The 22,150-nt window shown below is 39.1% G+C and overlaps 2 protein-coding genes and 1 long non-coding RNA gene across 3 annotated transcripts; 1 reads left to right on the top strand and 2 right to left on the bottom strand.

Moving 5' to 3' along the window:
* Positions 1–598: 598 nt before the first annotated feature.
* On the bottom strand, positions 599–3,829 carry LOC133138539 (uncharacterized). The gene is made up of 3 exons (XR_009709750.1): positions 3,643–3,829; positions 3,119–3,243; positions 599–1,989 (listed from the first exon to the last, which is right to left on the bottom strand). It is a non-coding gene; the product is annotated as an uncharacterized LOC133138539 (long non-coding RNA).
* A 5,288-nt stretch (positions 3,830–9,117) lies between these two features.
* On the bottom strand, positions 9,118–12,755 carry LOC133138916 (GTPase IMAP family member 7-like). The gene is made up of 2 exons (XM_061258056.1): positions 12,582–12,755; positions 9,118–10,688 (listed from the first exon to the last, which is right to left on the bottom strand). Exons 1-2 carry the CDS (start codon positions 12,586–12,588, stop codon positions 10,012–10,014), a joined length of 684 nt encoding a protein of 227 aa, XP_061114040.1. The 5' UTR covers positions 12,589–12,755; the 3' UTR covers positions 9,118–10,011.
* On the top strand, positions 12,259–16,203 carry LOC133138915 (GTPase IMAP family member 9-like). Its single transcript, XM_061258055.1, has 3 exons — positions 12,259–13,186; positions 13,846–13,914; positions 14,128–16,203. Exons 1-3 carry the CDS (start codon positions 13,147–13,149, stop codon positions 15,147–15,149), a joined length of 1,131 nt encoding a protein of 376 aa, XP_061114039.1. The 5' UTR covers positions 12,259–13,146; the 3' UTR covers positions 15,150–16,203.
* The last annotated feature ends 5,947 nt before the right edge of the window (positions 16,204–22,150 follow it).

The raw sequence follows: 22,150 nt of genomic DNA, 5'->3' as shown, positions 1-22,150 counted from the left end.
TCTTATGAGGGTTCTTGATGATCTTGGCGCTACGATGTTTTCAGAAAATTGCTTAAACTGTTCACAATTTCTATGTTATGAAAATAATTATTGAAAAATGAAAACATTCACAAAACAGGGTGAGTTTCCGAAAGCAACAAGTCTTTAACACACATACAGTACTGTGTGAATGTTTTAGGCAGGTGTGAAAAAATGCGGTAAAGTAAGTAAATGCTTTCAAAACTAAGCGCAAAAACACAGGAACTGGGGTGCAGAAAAATGGCAGCAGGTTCTCTGGACTCATGAGTGAAATATTTGGCTGTAGCAGAAGGCAGTTTGTTCACCGAAGGGCTGGAGAGCGGTACAAGAATGAGTATCTGCAGGTTCCTTGCAAGTTTGGAAAAGTTGATGTGCATTTCCCAAAACATGATGTGAGGAGAATTTTTTCAAAACTTGAGTTTAACTTTAAGATAGCATCCACTTCAGTTAACACTCCAGGTGCATTTACAATACAGAATCAAAATGACATGGCAAGAAATTCTTGCTTTCTTGTTTTCAGTTTTAATAGCCTTTTAATCAACAACAATTCAACTTTCAAAAGCTGTAGAACACTGTAGAAGTCTGTATAGAAGCACTTTCCCAAAACTGCCTGATGTCTGAATGTCTGAAAAACGCACATTTTGTACGGTAGGGGACATAGGTTTAGGTATGTTTAGACAGTAGAGGCTTAGATGTTTAGGTTTTATAGGTAATTGATTTGTCCTCTATCAGTACGAAGGGTGAAAGGGATTTAACATGGCCCTACTTGTAATCGCAGTAGTCCCAGGATGTCGTGGAATTTTCTATTTTAAATCTTTTAAAGTACTTTTGGCAGGGACGAAAGTAACATTGCACACGATCCATTCTCAGCCTATTTATGTTCAACTCATATATCCTAGAATGAAAATTACAGTTGGCAATAGTGAAGGATGTGTGCAAGTTGTGTGTCATAAAATATGGGATCTCTATCTCGATTAACTTTGGAGTAAATGGGATCGAACATAAAGCATTACTTTTGACTCAGCTCTCTCCTATATCATGGAATATGAAATTGCATCTAAATAGCTTAAATATCTCTAAACTGTAAAAAGAATGTGGCCCATATATTTAATATTTAAAATACTAAGTATTTAACTGTTCAGAACGATATTTCAGAACATTGATCATCGTATATTGAGTTTCAAATACTTTTTAACTGTTTTTGAATTATATTAATAAATTCCCAACGGTCGTGATAAATGCAATATTTTAAAGTATTCCTGCAGTGCCAACTTCTACTTCTAGCTCCTGGAAGGAACATTTAACAGGTTAAAATGTCCTAAAAGATGGTGGACCTCAATCGATTTCTGGGTCACGAGCAAGGAAAATAAAAAATGGGAGGAAAAAAAAGGGATTGGAATGAGCCGAATGAGTCCGCAAACTTCAGAAGATTTCTACCCAAATGATTACGAAGACAGTCTTTGTGGTAGCAGATAGTCAGAATACACTTTGTATGTATTCATAGTCTTTTCAGATCACACATGCATGACATACACATTTACATACATACATAAACAAAGTAATCAACTACAGGCCCATGATTTCTAAAAAGCATGAGTATGACAGTGAGAAAACAGGCTCATTCCAATCGCTTATTTCTCTCATATTTTTTCTGTTACTTGCTCTATTATCTGCTCCCAGCTCCACCCATTAGGAGAGGCAAGGAAAAATGGCAAGAAAAATAAATGAAGACGGAAAAATCGAGAAAAAAATTCTTTTTTAGGCGATTAGGGGCAAATGGAATGTCCTTGCTCTTTCAAATCTCAGTTCGAGGAGACAACAGTTACAGATGTGGCAAATGCATGGCAAAATAGGAAGAGGTTGATCCACAGGTCGACCACATATGTCAGATTTTCCAAAAAAATACTTCTGCAAAGGATGTTTTCCTGCTCAAAGGACAGATTGGGAGCTCCCAACTTCTACTTCTAGCTCCTAGAAGGAACATTTAACATTTAGTCTTTTCAGATCACACATGCATGACACACATATTTAATTTTTGTAGCAACTGGTACATAGTATTACTTATGCCCCCTTAAGTCATGGGCTAAATGACGCACAATCTTATACTATATATTATGTGTGACCCATTCTACAGGCATTTGATAAGTCATATCAGTCATAAGTCATGACGGCCAATTTCACAGAAACCAATGTTTATGTAAAAATGTTCAGTTTTGGCTGTTTGTTGAACAACTTGGCTTTCATAATCTGCATGGCTTCATGCCAAATTCAGTGTAAAATATTTTTTTTTACATAAGATGACAAGTTATAGCCCCAGAGTTTTGTTAAAGTGTTGGTCGTTTCCCAGTCTCACGTAACTCTCACAAAGAAACTTTGTAGCCATTTTCCTGAAAAACATGTTTTGGTGGTACTCAAAATGAAACTCCCTTGATATCTGGAGCAGAGAGATAATTTAGAAAGCAGGCTGCACATATAGGGTTGTTTGAACCTTAGTACTAACATGACCAGTTATTACAACAAAGACGTTCATCACTGTCTATTCTTTGAAAATATAGTGAGGTACTTATACTGTACTCAGATTTATACTGTAGCCTATTTCAAACAAACAGGCAGAAAATAATTTTTAAAAATCCATAAACATACATAGTCTTCACATGTAAACAGGCTGACTTATTTTTTATCTGATTCTGCCTTTTTACTGTCGCTCACGATAACTCATTTCATGGAACTGTCCGTCATATGATTGCAAATTAATGAACAGCTGGATTAATGGATATCATACTGAAATTAATACTGAAATATAGAAACTCAGATTAGGTTACATATACTGGTTTCACTTTCTGAATTAACAGTAGGTTGCGCTAATGCACCTTAAGGATGACAACAGCCACCAAATTGTACAGCGACCTGCATTGGCATGAAAGTTAAATCATTAGACCAGCCACCTATCGTAAAACAGACCCGGTGTTATAATATATCAGGCAAATATTGCGTGACCACAGAATTTTGAATGCACAACCCCGTCTGTAACAAAGTTGTTAACAGCAGCATATTCACAGATTTATCTGTCAGCTCACAGGCAAACCAAACCAAATGATACCTGAAGGTGACTCTATGGTGGTTCAGGTGTGGGGGTGGTCGTCGCCACGGTGCGTCGGTAAGGACACAAGGAGGGGTTTAATTCATCCACTTTAATGAATTAAGGAAGGTGCGTATGTGTGTGATCTACAGAACAAACAATAAATGCTTGTTTACTATACAACCCGAATACACCTTCATGCAGTACTTAACTGGGCAGTCTAACAACATACTAAGCCTACAATACAAACCAAAGTAGACTAAATTAATAATCTAATATCAGTAATGTGTACACTTGCATCACTTTACAGGAAAAATAATCACTAAATACCATAAGCAACATAAAACACAATTACGTTACTTCATAAGAACGATATATTACATATAATGTAATTAACGTTAGAAACATTTCCCGTTTAATAGCTATAAACAAGCTAGTAATCGAAATGGACTAAGCTGGGTAGGCTACTTGCTATTTAACACAACAAACATGAACGTTACTGTAGCCTATGATACTAAACTGAAACTAAAGAAATGTTCGCTTACTTTGACTTCAGGGGCCTCATTTATAAACGTTGCGTAGGCACAAAAGAATGCGTACGCCACTTTCTAAGCAAACTTTGGCATTTATAAAAAACGAACTTGACCGGAAAATGTGCGGTCCTCCACGGAAACTCTGACCCATGCGTACGCACATTAACTGGGGAAATGAGAAACTGTGCCTTTAATGCTCGTGACGTTATGCCAGGAAAACGGGAAGTGAAACAGGATTTAAAAATGTATAAAGATTTGCCGCGAGATGTGGCTGGGTATGGCTGCTGTAAGGACGTGCTTGGTCCCTGTTATACTTATTAAAGTGTTGTGTTGTTGAATCTCGCTATACGGGTTCTCTCCCTTCCTAAGTGCAACACAACATTTGGCGACGAGAGAAGTCGAAAATGATATACAACAGATACCACTGTGTAAAATAAATCGAAATTGATTGTTGTTGATTGTACTCTTAAAGGGTTCTGATTTTCTGCATGTTTACACTTGGACTCGGAACTATACTGTCCTCTCAGGTCCTCTTTGCACTTGTTCTTGTGTTTCATTTGCACTTTGTACATCGCTCTGGATAAGAGCGTCTGCTAAATGCCATGCAATGTAATGTAATGTAATGTAATGAAATATTACCTCACGTATCATATACGAAGAGTTAATTTGCAAAAACGGACAAAGGCCTCTCTTACAACGAATAAACAAACAGCTGTTTGATTGATGCTCCCTGGAGTGCCCAAAAAATATGATTTAGGATGATAAATATAAACGGAGATGTTGTAGTAAAATAATCCCTCAAATATGTAGACGAATTGTTAAACAATACTTCATGTTATTAAATGTATTCTCATAAATAATATGGTGAACAGTCGGACAAATTGCGCTGCACTGATGCCGTTTACAATGCGTCAGTCGGGCAGATACGAGCATAGTTTCATATATTGTTATCATTCATATATTATGTTTTATAATGTGTTTATTGTTATAAATTTTTGTTCGTTTTATATCTTAATTTTGTAACTGTGTTTTCAATGGTGCTAGATAAATAACGTGTATTATTATTATTATTATTATTATTATTATTATTATTATTATTATTATCGTCATCATCACATTCGTTGTGCAGAACTGTTCGTCATTTACAATCAATCAGGATAATTCCCACACCTGTAGCTTTTCAGAGGCAATCAAATGGCTGAAATCCCTTTTCTTGGCCTTCTTTTCAGCGTTTGCCATTGTCGTCTTCGTGAAATGCATATTCATTAGGAGTGTTTCACTGCCTATTTATAGGCAACTGTGGGCGGGACATGAAGCTGGCAAAGTTGCGCCACATTTAGAGTTGATAGTGATTTATAAAGGAAAACTGGCGTGGGACGTGCGTATGCACTGTTTTATAAATCAGAATATTTTTTTGTGTACGCACGTCCTAGGTTTCATGCTTACGCAACCTTTTGACGTGAATCCTAAGCACAGTTTTATAAATGAGGCCCCTGGTGTCTAAGTTAGTCCCAGATACTAGAAGGGTGGCGGAGGACATCAGAATGCCAGCGGAGGGTGTGTTCCAGGGCCGGCTGAACAACTCAGATTTTCTACAAAGCTTGAAGTCTCGGTTTGATTATTTATCGGTAGACCAAAGAAGTGACATACTCACTTTAATCAATTCCCATCGTAGTTTATTTCCAGATACTCCAACGCGAACCCATGTATTGAAACATGACATTGATGTGGGGACGGCCGCTCCCATCAAATAATGTTTCTATCGTGTTCCAACTCCAAAGCGGAAACATCTAGAGTCTGAAATAGACTATATTGTCGTGAGCCAGGGACCCCTTGCCGAGCTCAGACCTCACGTTCCCACGAGCAGTACCTCACCATGAGGTGTCTCGGGGACGAACTCAAGTACTCCGAATGTTCTGGAGCCCTGGTAAGTTCTACTGAACTTCCAGCCCAGTCTCGAAGTGAAGGGTGTGATGCAAATCTGGTATTCGATGTCCTGTATTCAATGTATTCCTCTAAAAGAATCTTTATCACATATGATTATAGTAAGATATACTTCATTATAATCAATCAAAATAATAGAGTTATACAGATTACAGTGGAAATATCATCTTTCAGTTTGCTGATCACATGCAAGTTACATATACCCCTTTAGCTCTTTCTAATTTACCTTTCCACCATGTGGAACCCATCATCCTCTTTGACCTTTACCTTATCTTATGGCTCCCCCTTCATGGAGATAAAAGCTACTGAACTTCCATTAATACAATGGGTACGAACACCCCTAAAGTCTACTACTTATTTATATCGTATATAGTATCTTACTAAAAAATAAAAGACATAAAAATGAAAGGAAACTTATAACGTTGAGCTTCTATGCACTACTTTTCCTACTTTTACAAGTAATATAGATTATAATTACCACCCATGCCCTAAATATAGCCATCTCATTTTCTGCGGGATTTGATCCCTCCTCCTTGCTGTTGATGAGCTCTTTGAACAGCTGCATTGGTTTGGGCATCTGGGGCAGGATCAGGACCCAGACTTTCGAAAGACGTGACTTTGCACTTCGTACTTCTCCTGCCTGTTGTATAGGATGTGCACTGGTATGTCTTCGAACACGTCGGGGCTTTTGCAGTGCAGCCGCAGCATGTGCCTCTCCTCACTGACACTGAGGTTAGGGGGGGGAAGCTTCAGGTTCTTGCGTGGGTCCAGCAGGAAGGTGTTCTGTAGCGTGGAGGAACCCCGCATCCCGCCTGTTGGCCTCCAGGTGCAGTTCACGGCTCCAAGGATGTCGTAAAAGCCCTTTAACTCTTTCACCAGCTTTTCTGTATGATGAGGGATGCGCATGAACACCTCTTCAACATCAGTCCCGCTGCCACAACTCTTGGGCTGAGTCCGCACTGCGTACGTCACTCCTCTCTCCATATCCATATCGTGGAGTGGCGCGCAGAGGGAGCGCGCCACTCCAGCTTGACTACAGCTGTCTTGTGTTGCTCTCTCTTCAACAGCCCATAGATATCTTCTGAAGCAAAATTCTAAGATGCCATCCTAAGGTCTAAAAGCTTATTCCTTATATATCTTTTTTTGCATACAAAAGTGTACCTTTTTGATAAGAAATGTCCCCAATATTTCAAGCGGGAAGACATTTATCTCTTATGTAACTTGTTTTTTAATGACCATATTCATCATTTCTGTTTTTCCCACTGTCATTTTCTCATACCTCAAAAGAAATTTCCCCAATACTTTATCTCATGTGCCCCTCCGGTTGGGAATTTCCACCATCTTAATATAAAAGTGGAAAAACACTAGCTCTTATGTAATTTTTAATGAACCTATTCATCACTGGTATTTGTCTCCCTGTCATAATCTCTCCTTGGACTCTCTCCAAACTTTGACTTCATACAAGCCAGAAGTTAGTGCCCTCCACCATCTCAACACACTCTTCAAGTGCCCCTTCTTGTGGCGCCTTAAGGGATCTACAAAGGACATCCAGCTAATAGCTGAGTGTAATTCATCATTTAACTCCTCCACTGTTAGTCCTTTGAATCTATCCGATAAATTATTTGTGCTATAATCAGGAAGGCCCTTAAAGCCTCTTAATATTCTTTCGGTATTGACATCCCTTCCGTTTTCCTTATCTTTTTGCTTTAGCCAGGCATTGTGCCCCTCCCTTGTAGGGTTGGGGTATTCTCAGTCAGAACTTTAACCTTGCTCCTTAAAACCATAAATCTAAGTCCCCCGACTTCAGACTCCTCTACTGACAAGTATGGCTGCTCATTATCTCTGAACCACATATTTTTCCTCTTACGAGCGTTCTTACTACCACCTCGACGGCATGTGCGAGGGGTTAACAATGCATTCCTTCCTAACCCATCCCCCGTCAATCTCTCATCAGGGGGGCCTAGGGCCGGGTCCTCGACAATATGATTAAAAATGGTATTGCAGAGCCTGCATTTGCAGAATGGAGTTCACTGTGTATTTTGGTTAATAATCCTGATGGCTCATTTCGGTTTTGCATGGACTACCGTAAAGTAAACTTCTTAACTAAGTCGGATCGCTATCCCTTACCTCGTATGGATGACATTCCAACACCTCATGAACAAAGTACTGACCAGTCTGGAGGGTTGTGCAGTCTACTTAGATGATGTGGTTGTTTATAGCAACACCTGGCCTCAACACGTTGAGCGTCTAGGTGCCTGCCTGGATCAGTTTGTTGAAGCTTCCTCGACTGTTAACCTCACAAAGTGCAAGTTTTTGCTATGGCAACGGTCACCTATCTGGGTAAGGTGGTTGGACAGGGGGTGGTTCGTCCAGTACAGGCTAAGGTAACAGCCATTGAAAATTACCCCACTCCTACCACAAAAAGGGAGCTAATGCGGTTCCTGGGTATGATCGGCTACTACAGAAGTTTTTGTATCAACTTGTTTTGCAGAGTGGCTCTATGGACTGCTGGGTGACTTGGGACTGTCTCCTGAATTCATCCTGGTAAAGGTGATGTTTTACCTTGGACTGTGTGAGGTCTGCTGGGTGATGGGGCCCAGTCAAGGTTTCACCTTTTAGCTAAATTGATGGTGGTTTCAGGACCTCTTGCACTGCACTGCATTGTATTGTTTATTTACCCTGTTGGATTTGAGGAGGGTCACCCTTGGGGGGCAGTAATATCACACCTGTCGTAGGATAGACATGCAACACTACCGTCATACTGATCTCTCATACCCCATAGTAACTTACTTTGAATAAATAATTGGTTATCTCGTTAGCCTGTTGTCGCGTGTCTCATTTTCCTGTTCACGACTAGAACGAGCCAGTCGTAAGATGGTAGATGGGGAAGCTGGTCTGCTTGTTCGTTGAATTTACATACTCTAAATATTAGACAGGTTATGCTGCCATTTTATGGAGTTACGATAATTAATTCACTCTTAACTTCGATGTTGCTCCAATTTCATAACTATTGAATGACAAACTATGCAATGTTATTTTAAACCGGCAAATGCCGCTGTTCAACGCCGGATTTCTTATTTATGTATTTATTTATTTTTCATCGATTTTCATTTTTTTATCCAACGTTAGTTCATTATAAACTTAACTATAAACCACTGCGGGAAACACTAATGTAATGCAATGTTATATTTAAAACTAACATTATTATGGCAACATCAGAACCTTCTAATTTATTCATCTGGCACTAGCAAATTAGTTGTTCACAGCTCCTCTCTTGTGAGTAGTGCTTTCTCTTCGGGTTCAAGGTGTAACAGCGAAGTAATTTAGAAGATATCAGACCTGGTTTCTTCCTGATCTGACGGGTGTTCTGTAGTTGTTTTTTTTGTTTTGCGATAGGTTGTAGGCAAATACCAGCCTGGAATTTACCAGTGGGTACCAAGAAAAAGGAAAGAAAGAATAACAAAACCACAGCTTAGCATTTCTACAAGGGAGGTTTATATATGTATGCATTTCGTTCACAATATCAAGCATGATTATGCATTTCTTTAAGGTATCGCTGCACCTCTGTATTAAAACATTGCTTTCATTATAAAGCATTTTACAAAAATTCGAAATTGTTTTCTACATGCTCAAGTTTTCTCTTATTTTTTAAATCACAACTGTAATTCTGTATCCAAACATTTCGACAACAGATTGAGCTCCCTAAAGTTAATATTGGAGCAGACTGAATTCAGTTACATGAAGATGGATGGATCCAAAATACTCACGCTCATATCTGTAACACACCTCAGAGTAGCAGTGCTAATACAGGGTCAGTTGTCCCTTCTCCTTCATAATGGATATGGTTGATTATAGATCATATAATAACGGATAATTATATCAAATATGGCTATATAATGGCTATATATTCATCTATGGTAATCAATGAAGTGGTCCATAGAGGGCATGTTTGTCTTTCATTTCAAATTATTCTTTGAATCAAATATGTCTTTCGAGTCTTTGATCATCTGACCACCCCGTCACTATATCCATGCTCAGAACTATATTAAATGTATTTTGATGTATTCGTCGAAATCAATCCAATCATATAACATTCTACTCCTTTGAAGCTGTATCAGATCATGGCAGTATTTTAATGTTTGCTTCACCAGCCATAAAATTCCTATCCCAAAGACAATTCCAGAAAACAAGCGACATGGCTCAGGCAGTAAGAGCAGTCCTCTGGCAGTCAGAGGGTTGCCGGTTCGATCCCCTGCCCGGGCTGTGTTGAAGTGTCCCTGAGCAAGACACCTAACCCCCAAATGCTCCTGACGAGCTGGTCTGAGCTGGCAGCCAATCACTGTTGGTGTGTGAGTGTGTGAGTGTGTTTGAATGGGTGAATGAGAAGCATCAATTGTATAGTGCTTTGGATAAAGGCGCTATACAAATGCCAACCATTTACAAGACGGGCCTGACATCATCTACGTTATTCCAGTATATCCACAGGAATGTCAGCAGAATTACGAATGAGAACAGGGTACACACTGATATGAATTTCACACAGGGTGATGCGAGTCTCTCGTAGTGCTTACCACCATTAGCCTTTACCATTTCATCAACTATTTTGACAAGTTCTTTCACTTGTTTTCTGTCATCTTTTTTCCTATTGTCAAATACATGGTATCTCTGCCCACACCTCTCGAGCAGGCTTTTGAGGTGGGGGTTGGCATTTTCGATGTGGTCCTGCAACCGTTCCCCTGTCATCTCCATATTGTCCCTGTGTGTGAAAAGAACTGTGGTGTAATTATACATCGCTTCTCCAAACACTTTCTCCAGACTCTCAACCTGGTTCCGGTCTTCTTCATCGTAGCGGCCCACGCGTAGCGTCAGCAGGAACGCGTGAGGGCCTGGAGCACACAGCTGGAGGCACCGCCTCCTCTGACCCGGACTCAATGGACTCGGTGTGTCGACGATCAGGAGCTTCCCGACATCCTCCACTTCCTCCTCTGCGCTTTCACACGCCTGGGTGACAGAGCAGGAACCAGCAGCAGAAGTGAATACACTGCGTCCAAAGATGGCATTTCCCGCTGCACTCTTGCCTGAACCTGTGGGCCCAGCAATCACCACGCGAAGACCTGGAAGACCATGTGACAAAACCATGAACACAAGATTAGATACCACCATATAAAGCTGTGCGATAACTGGTTTTCCACCTGTGGCCTAAGAGCTAATTAGCTTTCAACTGCATATTTGTTTCTGCTGCTTTCATTTTTGCAGGTACAATTTGGGGGATGTGTAGTCAACCATTTCTTACCACACAACTAGACCTGTGCATGAGCCCATCTGTAAGTGGTTTCATCTCATCTTTGTCAAATGTAAAATAAAGTTACCCTTGTCAGCAAACAAAGCAAGATAGCTTCATATTTCATTAGTAAGCCTGCATGAACTTTAATGTACTGACTGAGGAAGCAACCATTTAAAATAAATGCTCTGTCCTCATGTTTCTGTATGTAATGTCAGATTGACTTTCGTACATATTTCACTGCATTTATTGAGGGGTCAGCCAACCATTGCTGTCCCAAAGTGGATTATTATTCCAAACAAAATGGCTTTGAATTTCAAAATGGATTTACAAGCAATTATGTCTCATATGACGCAATTATGATTGATGATTCGTATAAAATACTGCAATGTGTTACCGCTTTGGTTTGAACACCGCTTTTCCGTTTGCCTGGGTCCTGACCGAGCACAATGCACTGTGGGATACCTGTGCCAGAATAGTGTCCAGCGTTCACACACTTTGATATTTCACCAAATGTAGAGTGTCATCTGGGCAGCATAAGCACACTCTTTTTTTTAAAGATATTTTTTATGCCTTTTTCAGGTTTATTGGACAGTGAATAGAGACAGGAAGAATGGGGGGCAGAGAGGGAAAGACATGCGACAAATTGTCAGACGGTCGGATTCGAACCGTTGACTTCGCGGCTCGCAATGAGCATGCGGTCAGTGCTCTACAGGCGGCGCCACCGAGACACCCCAGCACACTCTTTTATAGAGTTATGATTTCGGACATACTCATTCTGTTTTGACATCCTAAATGGTAAGATATTATGCGCTACAACAATATCTGCCGTTTGGCGTCTCGATATCAGAGACCACATTACCTTCCCCTCAGGCCTTCGCCAAAGTATGAATGCACACTTTCATTTTCATTTTTGTCTCAGGAAACAAAGTATAAATCTGACTTTACTCATTTAGTTTCTGTGCATACAAGCTCCACTTAAGTAAAACTGTTTACTCAACAAACCAAAAAAATCTGGCAATAATGTAACAATAATAGACCAACTATGTTTAGAACAGCATTTCCTGTGTATTTTGCTAGTTTCTGGATGTGATGCTCTGATTTATGGTAGAACCTATGCACTTGTAAATCGCTTTGGATTAAAAGCGTCTGCCAAATGACTAAAATGTAATGTAAATGTAACATTAATTACAAAATGTTATCTTTAAGGGATAAAGAAAAGAAACACAGCACACAACCAAACAAGTAGAATATGCTGAACACATCGCGCTCCAGGCTAACACTTTGATTGATGTAAATTGGACCAATAGTTACAGAAAGAAACGACAAACAACTGCACCCTGTGTTCTAAAGACCGTGTTAGCTTACAGTGGTCCGAACACCTATTCACTCTGTTGTGTAGGCAAGGCGTCCGGTCTCTCGTTAGCAACAGCTTCCTCACCACAATGCCACAGTGGAACACTACTACCATGTCAATATATGCTATGCTGAAACGGATCCAAGTTTTTATGAAAACGGAAGGAACGAATACTACACACACACACACAAAAGCTTATCTGGAAGTAATTGCTTAGTTATTGGTCATGAAAGTTGCACTGTTCGCAACATGGTGAGCTAACTTGGCGTTCAGAACACGGTGAGTTTACGTTAGACAGTTAGATTGAAAACGAGCCAACAGTAGAAATAAAAAAGAAACGTAATTCCACAGTAAACAAGTGCTACCCACCTTCCATTCTATGCTTGCGTCTGCTCAAAATGAACGTTGTACTTCAGAAAAAGTTTCTCTTGATTTGTGAAACGTAGCCTCACTAACGAAGCGAGTTAAAATGTCAACTGCGGAGTTGTATTGTCGTTTAGAAAATTGCTCTGGCTAAAAAAGCTTGTCATGACAAATTTTATTATTATTTTTTTATTTTTTTATTTCTTATTTTAGCCTGCGTGTCATGACTCATGTATTCTGTTGAAGGTTTCGACGTCACCCTTTTGCCATATATTTGAACGGAGAAATTGTGGCAGAAAAATACGTGCTCCTGGAGAAATATATAACAATGAAAAATGTATGACATCAAAAAGCTTAGTATGGAGAATTGTTCTTTTAATGAGTAGCTACCAGGAAAAAATAATGAAAATAATAAAAGCTTTTTTTTAAATCACTCAGTAAGAGTATCCCACTTGTTGTAGCGCTCCTATCACTTAAACGCCTCAAGGGGGCGTTAACATCGCAAGTATATATTTTTGGTTGCGAAGCATTTGTCGGCATTCAACTCCTGAGACGCTAAGTAGCAGAAACAATGCGGAGAAGACGGGCGGACCGCGAATTTGAGATTGACGGTAAGATATTTTTCTCCCTGAGATTTTTTCACTCAGTTTATTGGTTTATTTTAATGTTGGAAAGTATACCGACCACCGAGTGACATTTTTGCATTTGGCTTGGACTAAACACACACACAACCTCACATACGCACAAGTAGAGGAATTGCTTGTTCTGAGTTTTAACACACACATACAAAAGTTATGTTGAAGTGAGAAGAGAGCTCAGAGAGAGACATCAGATAGGCAACAAACACACAGATAGGTAGAGGCGGGACCAGGATAATGACGATTGACAGGTGGGACAGCGAATGGAATTGTGACTGGCCAGCAACTGAGTAAAAACTGAGGGGAAAAAAGAGGGAACACAAGACACAACAATGTGGAACGTAACAGTGATTCAATGAAGGAAAAATGTTGCATAATATTCTTGTTTTAAATAAGTTACGTCACTTGAATTAGGTTTTGAATAGCCACTGGTCTGGTTTTGTGTGTTCAGATTGCGAGGAAAATGTGGTTCAGCACACAGGAGTCTGTCACTTCAGAGGAAGTTTCCTCATTTGAATTGCTGATATTGATGATTTCCACAGAAGTTAAATTATAAAATTGTAAACACCACCTGTGTTTTTCTTTTTGTTATTGTTTGTTCATCTATTCCTCAACGCTGGTTGTTATTGCAGACCTCCGTCACTTGCAAAGGGAGTTTAGTCAACAACTTGTGGATTCCCCTTCGCCAAGACCACAAAGAGGTAATGTACATTGTTGCTTTTGATCTATGGCTTAAAGCCTTCATACTTTTCCTTGAAATAAAGTAATAATTAAGTAATCTAAATGTTTGAAATGATTAATTTGCTTATTGAGCCCCTTTGCTTGGAGCCATTTAATCACTGCTAGCAGGTCAATTTTGTCATGTGTTTGCAGCACTTTTTAATGTTGAGTTCTGTGTCTCAATGTTCTTGTAGAGCCAGTTCGACGAATTGTGCTTATCGGAAAGACTGGACAGGGAAAGAGTGCGACAGGCAACACTATCCTGGGATGCACCAGAAGAGAGTACTGGAAATTTAAGAGCTCAGCAGGTTCCACATCAATAACACAGAAATGTGAAAAACATGAAACTGTCAGATTTGGGAAAAGGCTTGTTGTGGTTGACACCCCAGGGTTGTTTGACACACATTCAAATTGCATCGAAACAGAGATCGGGAAGAGTGTGTGTCTGTCAGAACCAGGCCCGCATGTTTTCCTCCTCGTCGTGTCTATGGATAGGCACACTAAGGAGGGGCAAAAATCCATTGAAAATATTGAGCAGATGTTTGGTGAAATGGCAAAGCGATACACCATTGTTCTTTTTACCGGGATTGACAATTTGGAATATCATGGGGAGACACTGGAGGGGAAACTAAGTGGGGGTAAACCATTTGGGAATCTTGTACAGAAGTTTGGGAATAAATTCCATGGCATAAATAATAGAAGTCATGATGAGGAACAAGTGAGGGAGCTTGTTGACAAAATAGAGGATGTATTCAACAAGAATGAGGGGCTGTTTTACACCAATGATATGTACGAAACTGCTTCCATTGAACTTCGCAGGGAGATGGAAAAGATTCTGAGGGAAAAGTTGCCAGATATCAGAGACAGAGAGCAAAAATGTAAGAGTGCTGAAGAGATTGATAACCTCTGGTGTGAAGAGGTTAAAGCAGCTGAAGAGAAATCAACTTGCATCGTTACAACAATTTTGAGAAATAAGGGATTAATATCAATCTTTGCTTTACTTGGTGCAGGGGCAGTATTGTGTGTGGCAGGCCCCGCTGTTGCTCTTATTGCAGCAAAAGCAGGAGTAGAAGTAGGAGTAGGAGCAGCAGTTGGAACCGCTGCTGCTGCTGCTACAGCAGGGGCAGGAGTAGGAGCAGGAGCAGGAGTCACTGTTGCTGTTATTAAAGAAGGGGCAGCAGTAGGAGCAGGAGTCAATTCGTCTGCAAATGAATAATAGGCATCAATGAACTGGAACATTTTCTCAGTGTTCTCAGAAATCTTACTGTGAAAATGACAATGACATTTATGAACCCTTCTTGGCAAGATGCACTAAAGTGAAACAATTCAGCAGTTATTATTATTATTATTATTATTATTATTATTATTTGTATAAGTAGCCGTAATAGTAGTAGTACTAATAGTATTATTATATTGCCTGTTTATGCTCAAAGGCGGCTGCTTGTCTGCATGAGTTATATGCTAAACCAGCACTGTCAATATTAACATTACAAACAGATGTTAAGGCTTCCAATTGCTCAATGATCTTAGAGGCCTGAATGAGAAATATGAATTCATGAAATGACCCAGGAATGGTTATAGGTCTATATATCATAATTCGCATGTCTATATATCATGTTTTCTTTCAATGTACTGTTTTTACAATTCTAGAGGGAAAACATTCATCTTGTCATCTCTTGTATGGAAGCATAACCATGTAAAAATTCTCATAAAAATGCAAGGTAACATTTTATTTTCTTTCTCTGTTTGCAAAACCATGACATGATTAAAATTTAAATGTACATTTTAAATTGTGCTTATTCATCTTTAAGTTCATGAACATACACAGTTCATCTCACAATTTAAAATAAGTCCTTTTAACATTTTCTTTTTCGGGATGTCTACGCCGTCTTCATGGAAAGCCTAATTTGAAATGGCAGTTTCTTATAGTATTCCCATGATCCATTACAAAAAGGAAATGGTAGTTCACATCGCCATTTATTTAATTGTCATGTTTGTGTGCTGGTGATGCCACTGACCATTATTTTAGAGTTTCTGTTGACAAATGTTTTATAAAATGTATTCTATCTCTTTATAGTTGCATTCTGCTATTTCATATATCAGTAGTGTGTGTGGTTTATGATTATGGAGACTGAAGTATTTGGCTCAATAAACTCATTTATTTGTGTTTCTGCTTCTCACTGTGTTGTACGCATATATTGCATAATTGCATTTAAGCATGTGCATTTCTTATTATTTGTACATGTTTCAATAAATATACAATTTTTTTAGATCGAGTGTGTTTTGTTGACTCATCTAGGTATGTTTAGACGGTAGATGCTTATGGTGGTATGATGGTAGATGTTTAGGTTTTATAGGTAATTGATTTGTCCTCTATCAGTATGAAGGGTGAAAGGGATTTAACATGGCCCTACTTGTAATCGCAGTAGTCCCAGGATGTCGTGGAATCTTTTATTTTAAATCAAGTACTTTTGGCAGGGACGAAAGTAACATTGCACTCTATCCATTCTCATTCTCTATCCATTTTCAACTCATATATCTTAGAATGAAAATTACAGTTGGCAATAGTGAAGGACGAGTGCAAGTTTTGTGTCATAAAATATGGGATCTCTATCTCTATTAACTTTGGAGTAAATGGGATCGAACATAAAGCGTTACTTTCGACTCAGCTCTCCCGTATATCATGGAATATGAAATCGCATCTCAATAACTTCAATATTTCTAAACTGTTAAAAGAATGTGGCCCATATTTGTAGTGCCACTGAAAATAAATACAAGTTCACCATTGCAGTGTTGTGTATGATTTGGGATTTCCTTATCGACTGGCGTGGGCTTCATTTGGCCGGTATTCTTGGTGCTATGGCAGCATAAGCACGTCCACATAATTCATGTGTCACCAGAAAATTCGTTGTTGACAGCGCCTCTCTCTGTGTAGTGCTCCCTCTCCGGTTCAATGTGCAACAGCGCCGTTTCTCGTAAACGAGACATTTAGAAGAAGCCTACTTTTGCTAACACGTGTTTGCCAGTTACATTATTATTCGATTCTTGCGTCTGCTCAAAATTAACGCCATACTTCGGATAAAAATGTGTTCTCTTGCTTGATGAAACGTAGTGTCACGAACGAAGCGAGTTGAAATTGTCAACTCTGTCCAAAAGAGCTCGCGAGTCATGACTCCTGTATGTCGTTGAAGGTTTCGACGTCACTATTTCACCATTAATTTGGACTGATAAATTGTTCATGGTGGCCGAAAAATAGGCAATAAATATATATATATATATATATATATATTTTTTTTTTACAGTAGAGTAACAGGGTACCTTTGTTACCCTGTTATTATGCATCTGCCAAATGCATGTAATGCAGGGCGTTCTTCAGTTGGGCGGGGAAGGGGGGTGAGGGGTGGGGGGGCTGGTAGATGGGGAAGCTGGTCTGCTTGTTCGTTTAATTTACATACTCTAAATATTAGACAGGTTATGCTGCTATTTTATGGAGTTACGATTATTAATTCACTCTTAACTTCGATGTTGCTCCAATTTCATAACTATTGAATGACAAACGACGCGATGTTATTTTAAACCGGCAAATGCCGCTGTTCAATGCCGGATTTCTTATTTATGCATTTATGCATTTTTCATCGATTTTCATTTTTTAATCCAACGTTAGTTCATTATAAACTTAACTATAAACCTCTGCGGGAAACACTAATGTAATGCAATGTTATATTTAAAACTAACATTATTATGGCAACATAAGTACCTTCTAACTTATTCATCTGGCACTAGCAAATTTGTTGTTCACAGCTCCTCTCTTGTGAGTAGTGCTTTCTCTCCGGGTTCAAGGTGTAACAGCGAAGTCATTTAGAAGATATCAGACCTGGTTTCTTCCTGATCTGACGTGTGCTCTATAGTTGCTTTTTTCGTTTTGCGATAGGTTGTAGGCAAATTTACCGGTGGGTACCAAAGAAAAAGGAAAGAAAGAATAAGAAAAACCACAGCTCAGCATTTCTACAAGGGAGGTTTATATATGGATGCATTCCCGACATCCTCACTTCCTCCTCGGCACTTTCACACGCCTGGGTGACAGAGCAGGAACCAGCAGCAGTGTCCAAAGATGGCATTTCCCGCTGCACTCTTGCCTGAACCTGTGGGCCCAGCAATCACCACGGGAAGACCTGGAAGACCATGTGACAAAACCATGAACACAAGATTAGATACCACCACAAGGTATAAAGCTGTGCGATAACTGGTTTTCCACCTGTGGCCTAAGAGCTAATTAGCTTTCAACTGCATATTTGTTTCTGCTGCTTTCAATTTTGCAGGTACAATTTGGGGGACGCGTAGTCAACCATTTCTTACCACACAACTAGACCTGTGCATGAGCCCATCTGTAAGTGGTTTTATGTTATCTTTGTCAAATGTAAAATAAAGTTACCCTTGTCAGCACACAAAGCGAGATAGCTTTATATTTCATTAGTAAGCCTGTATGAACTTCACTGTACTGACTGAGCAAGTACCTATTTAAAATTAATGCTCTGTAATTATGTTTCTGCATGTAATGTAAGATTGACTTTAGTACATATTTCACTGCATTTATTGAGGGGTTATCCAACCATTGCTGTCCCCCAGATGATTATTATTCCAAACAAAATGGCTCTGAATTTCAGAATGGATTTACATGCAATTATGTCTCATATGACGCAATTATGATTGATGATTCATAGAAAATACTGCAATGTGTTACCACTTTGGGTTGAACACCGCCCTTCCGTTTGCCTGGGTCCTGACCTAGCACAATGCACTGTGGGATTCCTGTGCCAGAATAGTGTCCAGCGTTCACACTTTGATATTTCACCAAATGTAGAGTGTCATCTGGGCAGCATTAGCACACTCTTTTATACAGCTATGGTTTCTGACATACTCATTCTGTTTTGACATCCTAAATAGTAAGATATTATGCGCTACCACAATATTTGCCGTTTGGCAATAACAGGGTAACCTTTGTTACCCTGTTATTATGCATCTGCCAAATGCATGTAATGCAGGGCGTTCTTCAGTTGGGCGGGGAAGGGGGGTGAGGGGTGGGGGGGCTGATGTAATGCAATGTTATATTTAAAACTAACATTATTATGGCAACATAAGTACCTTCTAACTTATTCATCTGGCACTAGCAAATTTGTTGTTCACAGCTCCTCTCTTGTGAGTAGTGCTTTCTCTCCGGGTTCAAGGTGTAACAGCGAAGTCATTTAGAAGATATCAGACCTGGTTTCTTCCTGATCTGACGTGTGCTCTATAGTTGCTCATCAATTATGATTGATGATTCATAGAAAATACTGCAATGTGTTACCACTTTGGGTTGAACACCGCCCTTCCGTTTGCCTGGGTCCTGACCTAGCACAATGCACTGTGGGATTCCTGTGCCAGAATAGTGTCCAGCGTTCACACTTTCATATTTCACCAAATGTAGAGTGTCATCTGGGCAGCATTAGCACACTCTTTTATACAGCTATGGTTTCTGACATACTCATTCTGTTTTGACATCCTAAATAGTAAGATAATATGCGCTACCACAATATTTGCCGTTTGGCGTCTCGATATCAGAGACCACATTAGCTTCCGCTCAGGCCTTCGCCGAAGTATGAATGCACACTTTCATTTTCATTTTTGTCTCAGGAAACGAAGTATGAATCCGACTTTACTCATTTAGTTTCATACAATAATGTAACAATAATAGACCTACATGAAAAATGTTATCTTTAAGGGATAAAGAAAAGAAAAGAAACACAGCACAATTTTGAGAAATAAGGGATTCATATAAATCTGTGCTTTACTTGGTGCAGGGGCAGCATTGTGTGTGGCAGGCCCCACTGTTGCTGTTATTGCAGCAGTGGCAGGAGTAGAAGTAGGAGTAGGAGCAGCAGTTGGAGCCGCTGTTGCTGCTGTTACAGCAGGGGCAGGAGTAGGAGCAGGAGCAGGAGTCACTGTTGCTGTTATTAAAGAAGGGGCAGCAGTAGGAGCAGGAGTCACTTAGTCTGCAAATGAATAATAGGCATCAATGAACTGGAACATTTTCTCAGTGTTCTCAGAAATCTTACTGTGAAAATGACAATGACATTTATGAACCCTTCTTGGCAAGATGCACTAAAGTGAAACAATTCAGCAGTTATTATTATTATTATTATTATTATTATTATTATTTGTATAAGTAGCCGTAATAGTAGTAGTACTAATAGTATTATTATATTGCCTGTTTATGCTCAAAGGGGGCTGCTTGTCTGCATGAGTTATATGCTAAACCAGCACTGTCAATATTAACATTACAAACAGATGTTAAGGCTTCCAATTGCTCAATGATCTTAGAGGCCTGAATGAGAAATATGAATTCATGAAATGACCCAGGAATGGTTATAGGTCTATATATCATAATTCGCATGTCTATATATCATGTTTTCTTTCAATGTACTGTTTTTACAATTCTAGAGGGAAAACATTCATCTTGTCATCTCTTGTATGGAAGCATAACCATGAAAAAATTCTCATAAAAATGCAAGGTAACATTTTATTTTCTTTCTCTGTGTGCAAAACCATGACATGATTAAAATTTAAATGTACATTTTAAATTGTGCTTATTCATCTTTAAGTTCATGAACATACACAGTTCATCTCACAATTTAAAATAAGTCCTTTTAACATTTTCTTTTTCGGGAAGTCTACGCCGTCTTCATGGAAAGCCTAATTTGAAATGGCAGTTTCTTATAGTATTCCCATGATCCATTACAAAAAGGAAATGGTAGTTCACATCGCCATTTATTTAATTGTCATGTTTGTGTGCTGGTGATGCCACTGACCATTGTTTTAGAGTTTCTGTTGACAAATGTTTTATAAAATGTATTCTATCTCTTTATAGTTGCATTCTGCTATTTCATATATCAGTAGTGTGTGTGGTTTATGATTATGGAGACTGAAGTATTTGGCTCAATAAACTCATTTATTTGTGTTTCTGCTTCTCACTGTGTTGTACGCATATATTGCATAATTGCATTTAAGCATGTGCATTTCTTATTATTTGTACATGTTTCAATAAATATACAATTTTTTTAGATCGAGTGTGTTTTGTTGACTCATCTAGGTATGTTTAGACGGTAGATGCTTATGGTGGTATGATGGTAGATGTTTAGGTTTTATAGGTAATTGATTTGTCCTCTATCAGTATGAAGGGTGAAAGGGATTTAACATGGCCCTACTTGTAATCGCAGTAGTCCCAGGATGTCGTGGAATCTTTTATTTTAAATCAAGTACTTTTGGCAGGGACGAAAGTAACATTGCACTCTATCCATTCTCATTCTCTATCCATTTTCAACTCATATATCTTAGAATGAAAATTACAGTTGGCAATAGTGAAGGACGAGTGCAAGTTTTGTGTCATAAAATATGGGATCTCTATCTCTATTAACTTTGGAGTAAATGGGATCGAACATAAAGCGTTACTTTCGACTCAGCTCTCCCGTATATCATGGAATATGAAATCGCATCTCAATAACTTCAATATTTCTAAACTGTTAAAAGAATGTGGCCCATATTTGTAGTGCCACTGAAAATAAATACAAGTTCACCATTGCAGTGTTGTGTATGATTTGGGATTTCCTTATCGACTGGCGTGGGCTTCATTTGGCCGGTATTCTTGGTGCTATGGCAGCATAAGCACGTCCACATAATTCATGTGTCACCAGAAAATTCGTTGTTGACAGCGCCTCTCTCTGTGTAGTGCTCCCTCTCCGGTTCAATGTGCAACAGCGCCGTTTCTCGTAAACGAGCCATTTAGAAGAAGCCTGCTTGTGCTAACACGTGTTTGCCAGTTACATTATTATTCGATTCTTGCGTCTGCTCAAAATTAACGCCATACTTCGGATAAAAATGTGTTCTCTTGCTTGGTGAAACGTAGTGTCACGAACGAAGCGAGTTGAAATTGTCAACTCTGTCCAAAAGAGCTCGCGTGTCATGACTCCTGTATATCGTTGAAGGTTTCGACGTCACTACTTTACCATTCATTTGGACTGATAAATTGTTCATGGTGGTTTTTTGCAAAATCTTACATTATTATTATTATCATTATTATTATTATTTTTTTTTATTATTTTTTTTTTTATCACAATGGAGTATCCAACTATTCAAGCACTATATCCTATCACTTCAGTGCCTGAAGGGGGCGTTATCATCAGA

This window comes from Conger conger, chromosome 10 (genome assembly GCF_963514075.1).
Source record: "Conger conger chromosome 10, fConCon1.1, whole genome shotgun sequence".
Classification (NCBI taxonomy): Eukaryota; Metazoa; Chordata; class Actinopteri; order Anguilliformes; family Congridae; genus Conger; species Conger conger.
Note: the sequence above shows the minus strand (reverse complement) of the source record. Positions and strands in the feature narration are given on the sequence as shown.

What these genes read in the sequence shown, in the direction of transcription:
- LOC133138915 (XM_061258055.1), top strand. Translation starts at nt 13,147, where the DNA reads ATGCGGAGAAGACGGGCGGACCGCGAATTTGAGATTGACG. An exon ending in CCGCGAATTTGAGATTGACG is followed by an intron (nt 13,187 to 13,845) that starts GTAAGATATTTT and finishes TTGTTATTGCAG; the next exon opens with ACCTCCGTCACTTGCAAAGG. An exon ending in TTCGCCAAGACCACAAAGAG is followed by an intron (nt 13,915 to 14,127) that starts GTAATGTACATT and finishes ATGTTCTTGTAG; the next exon opens with AGCCAGTTCGACGAATTGTG.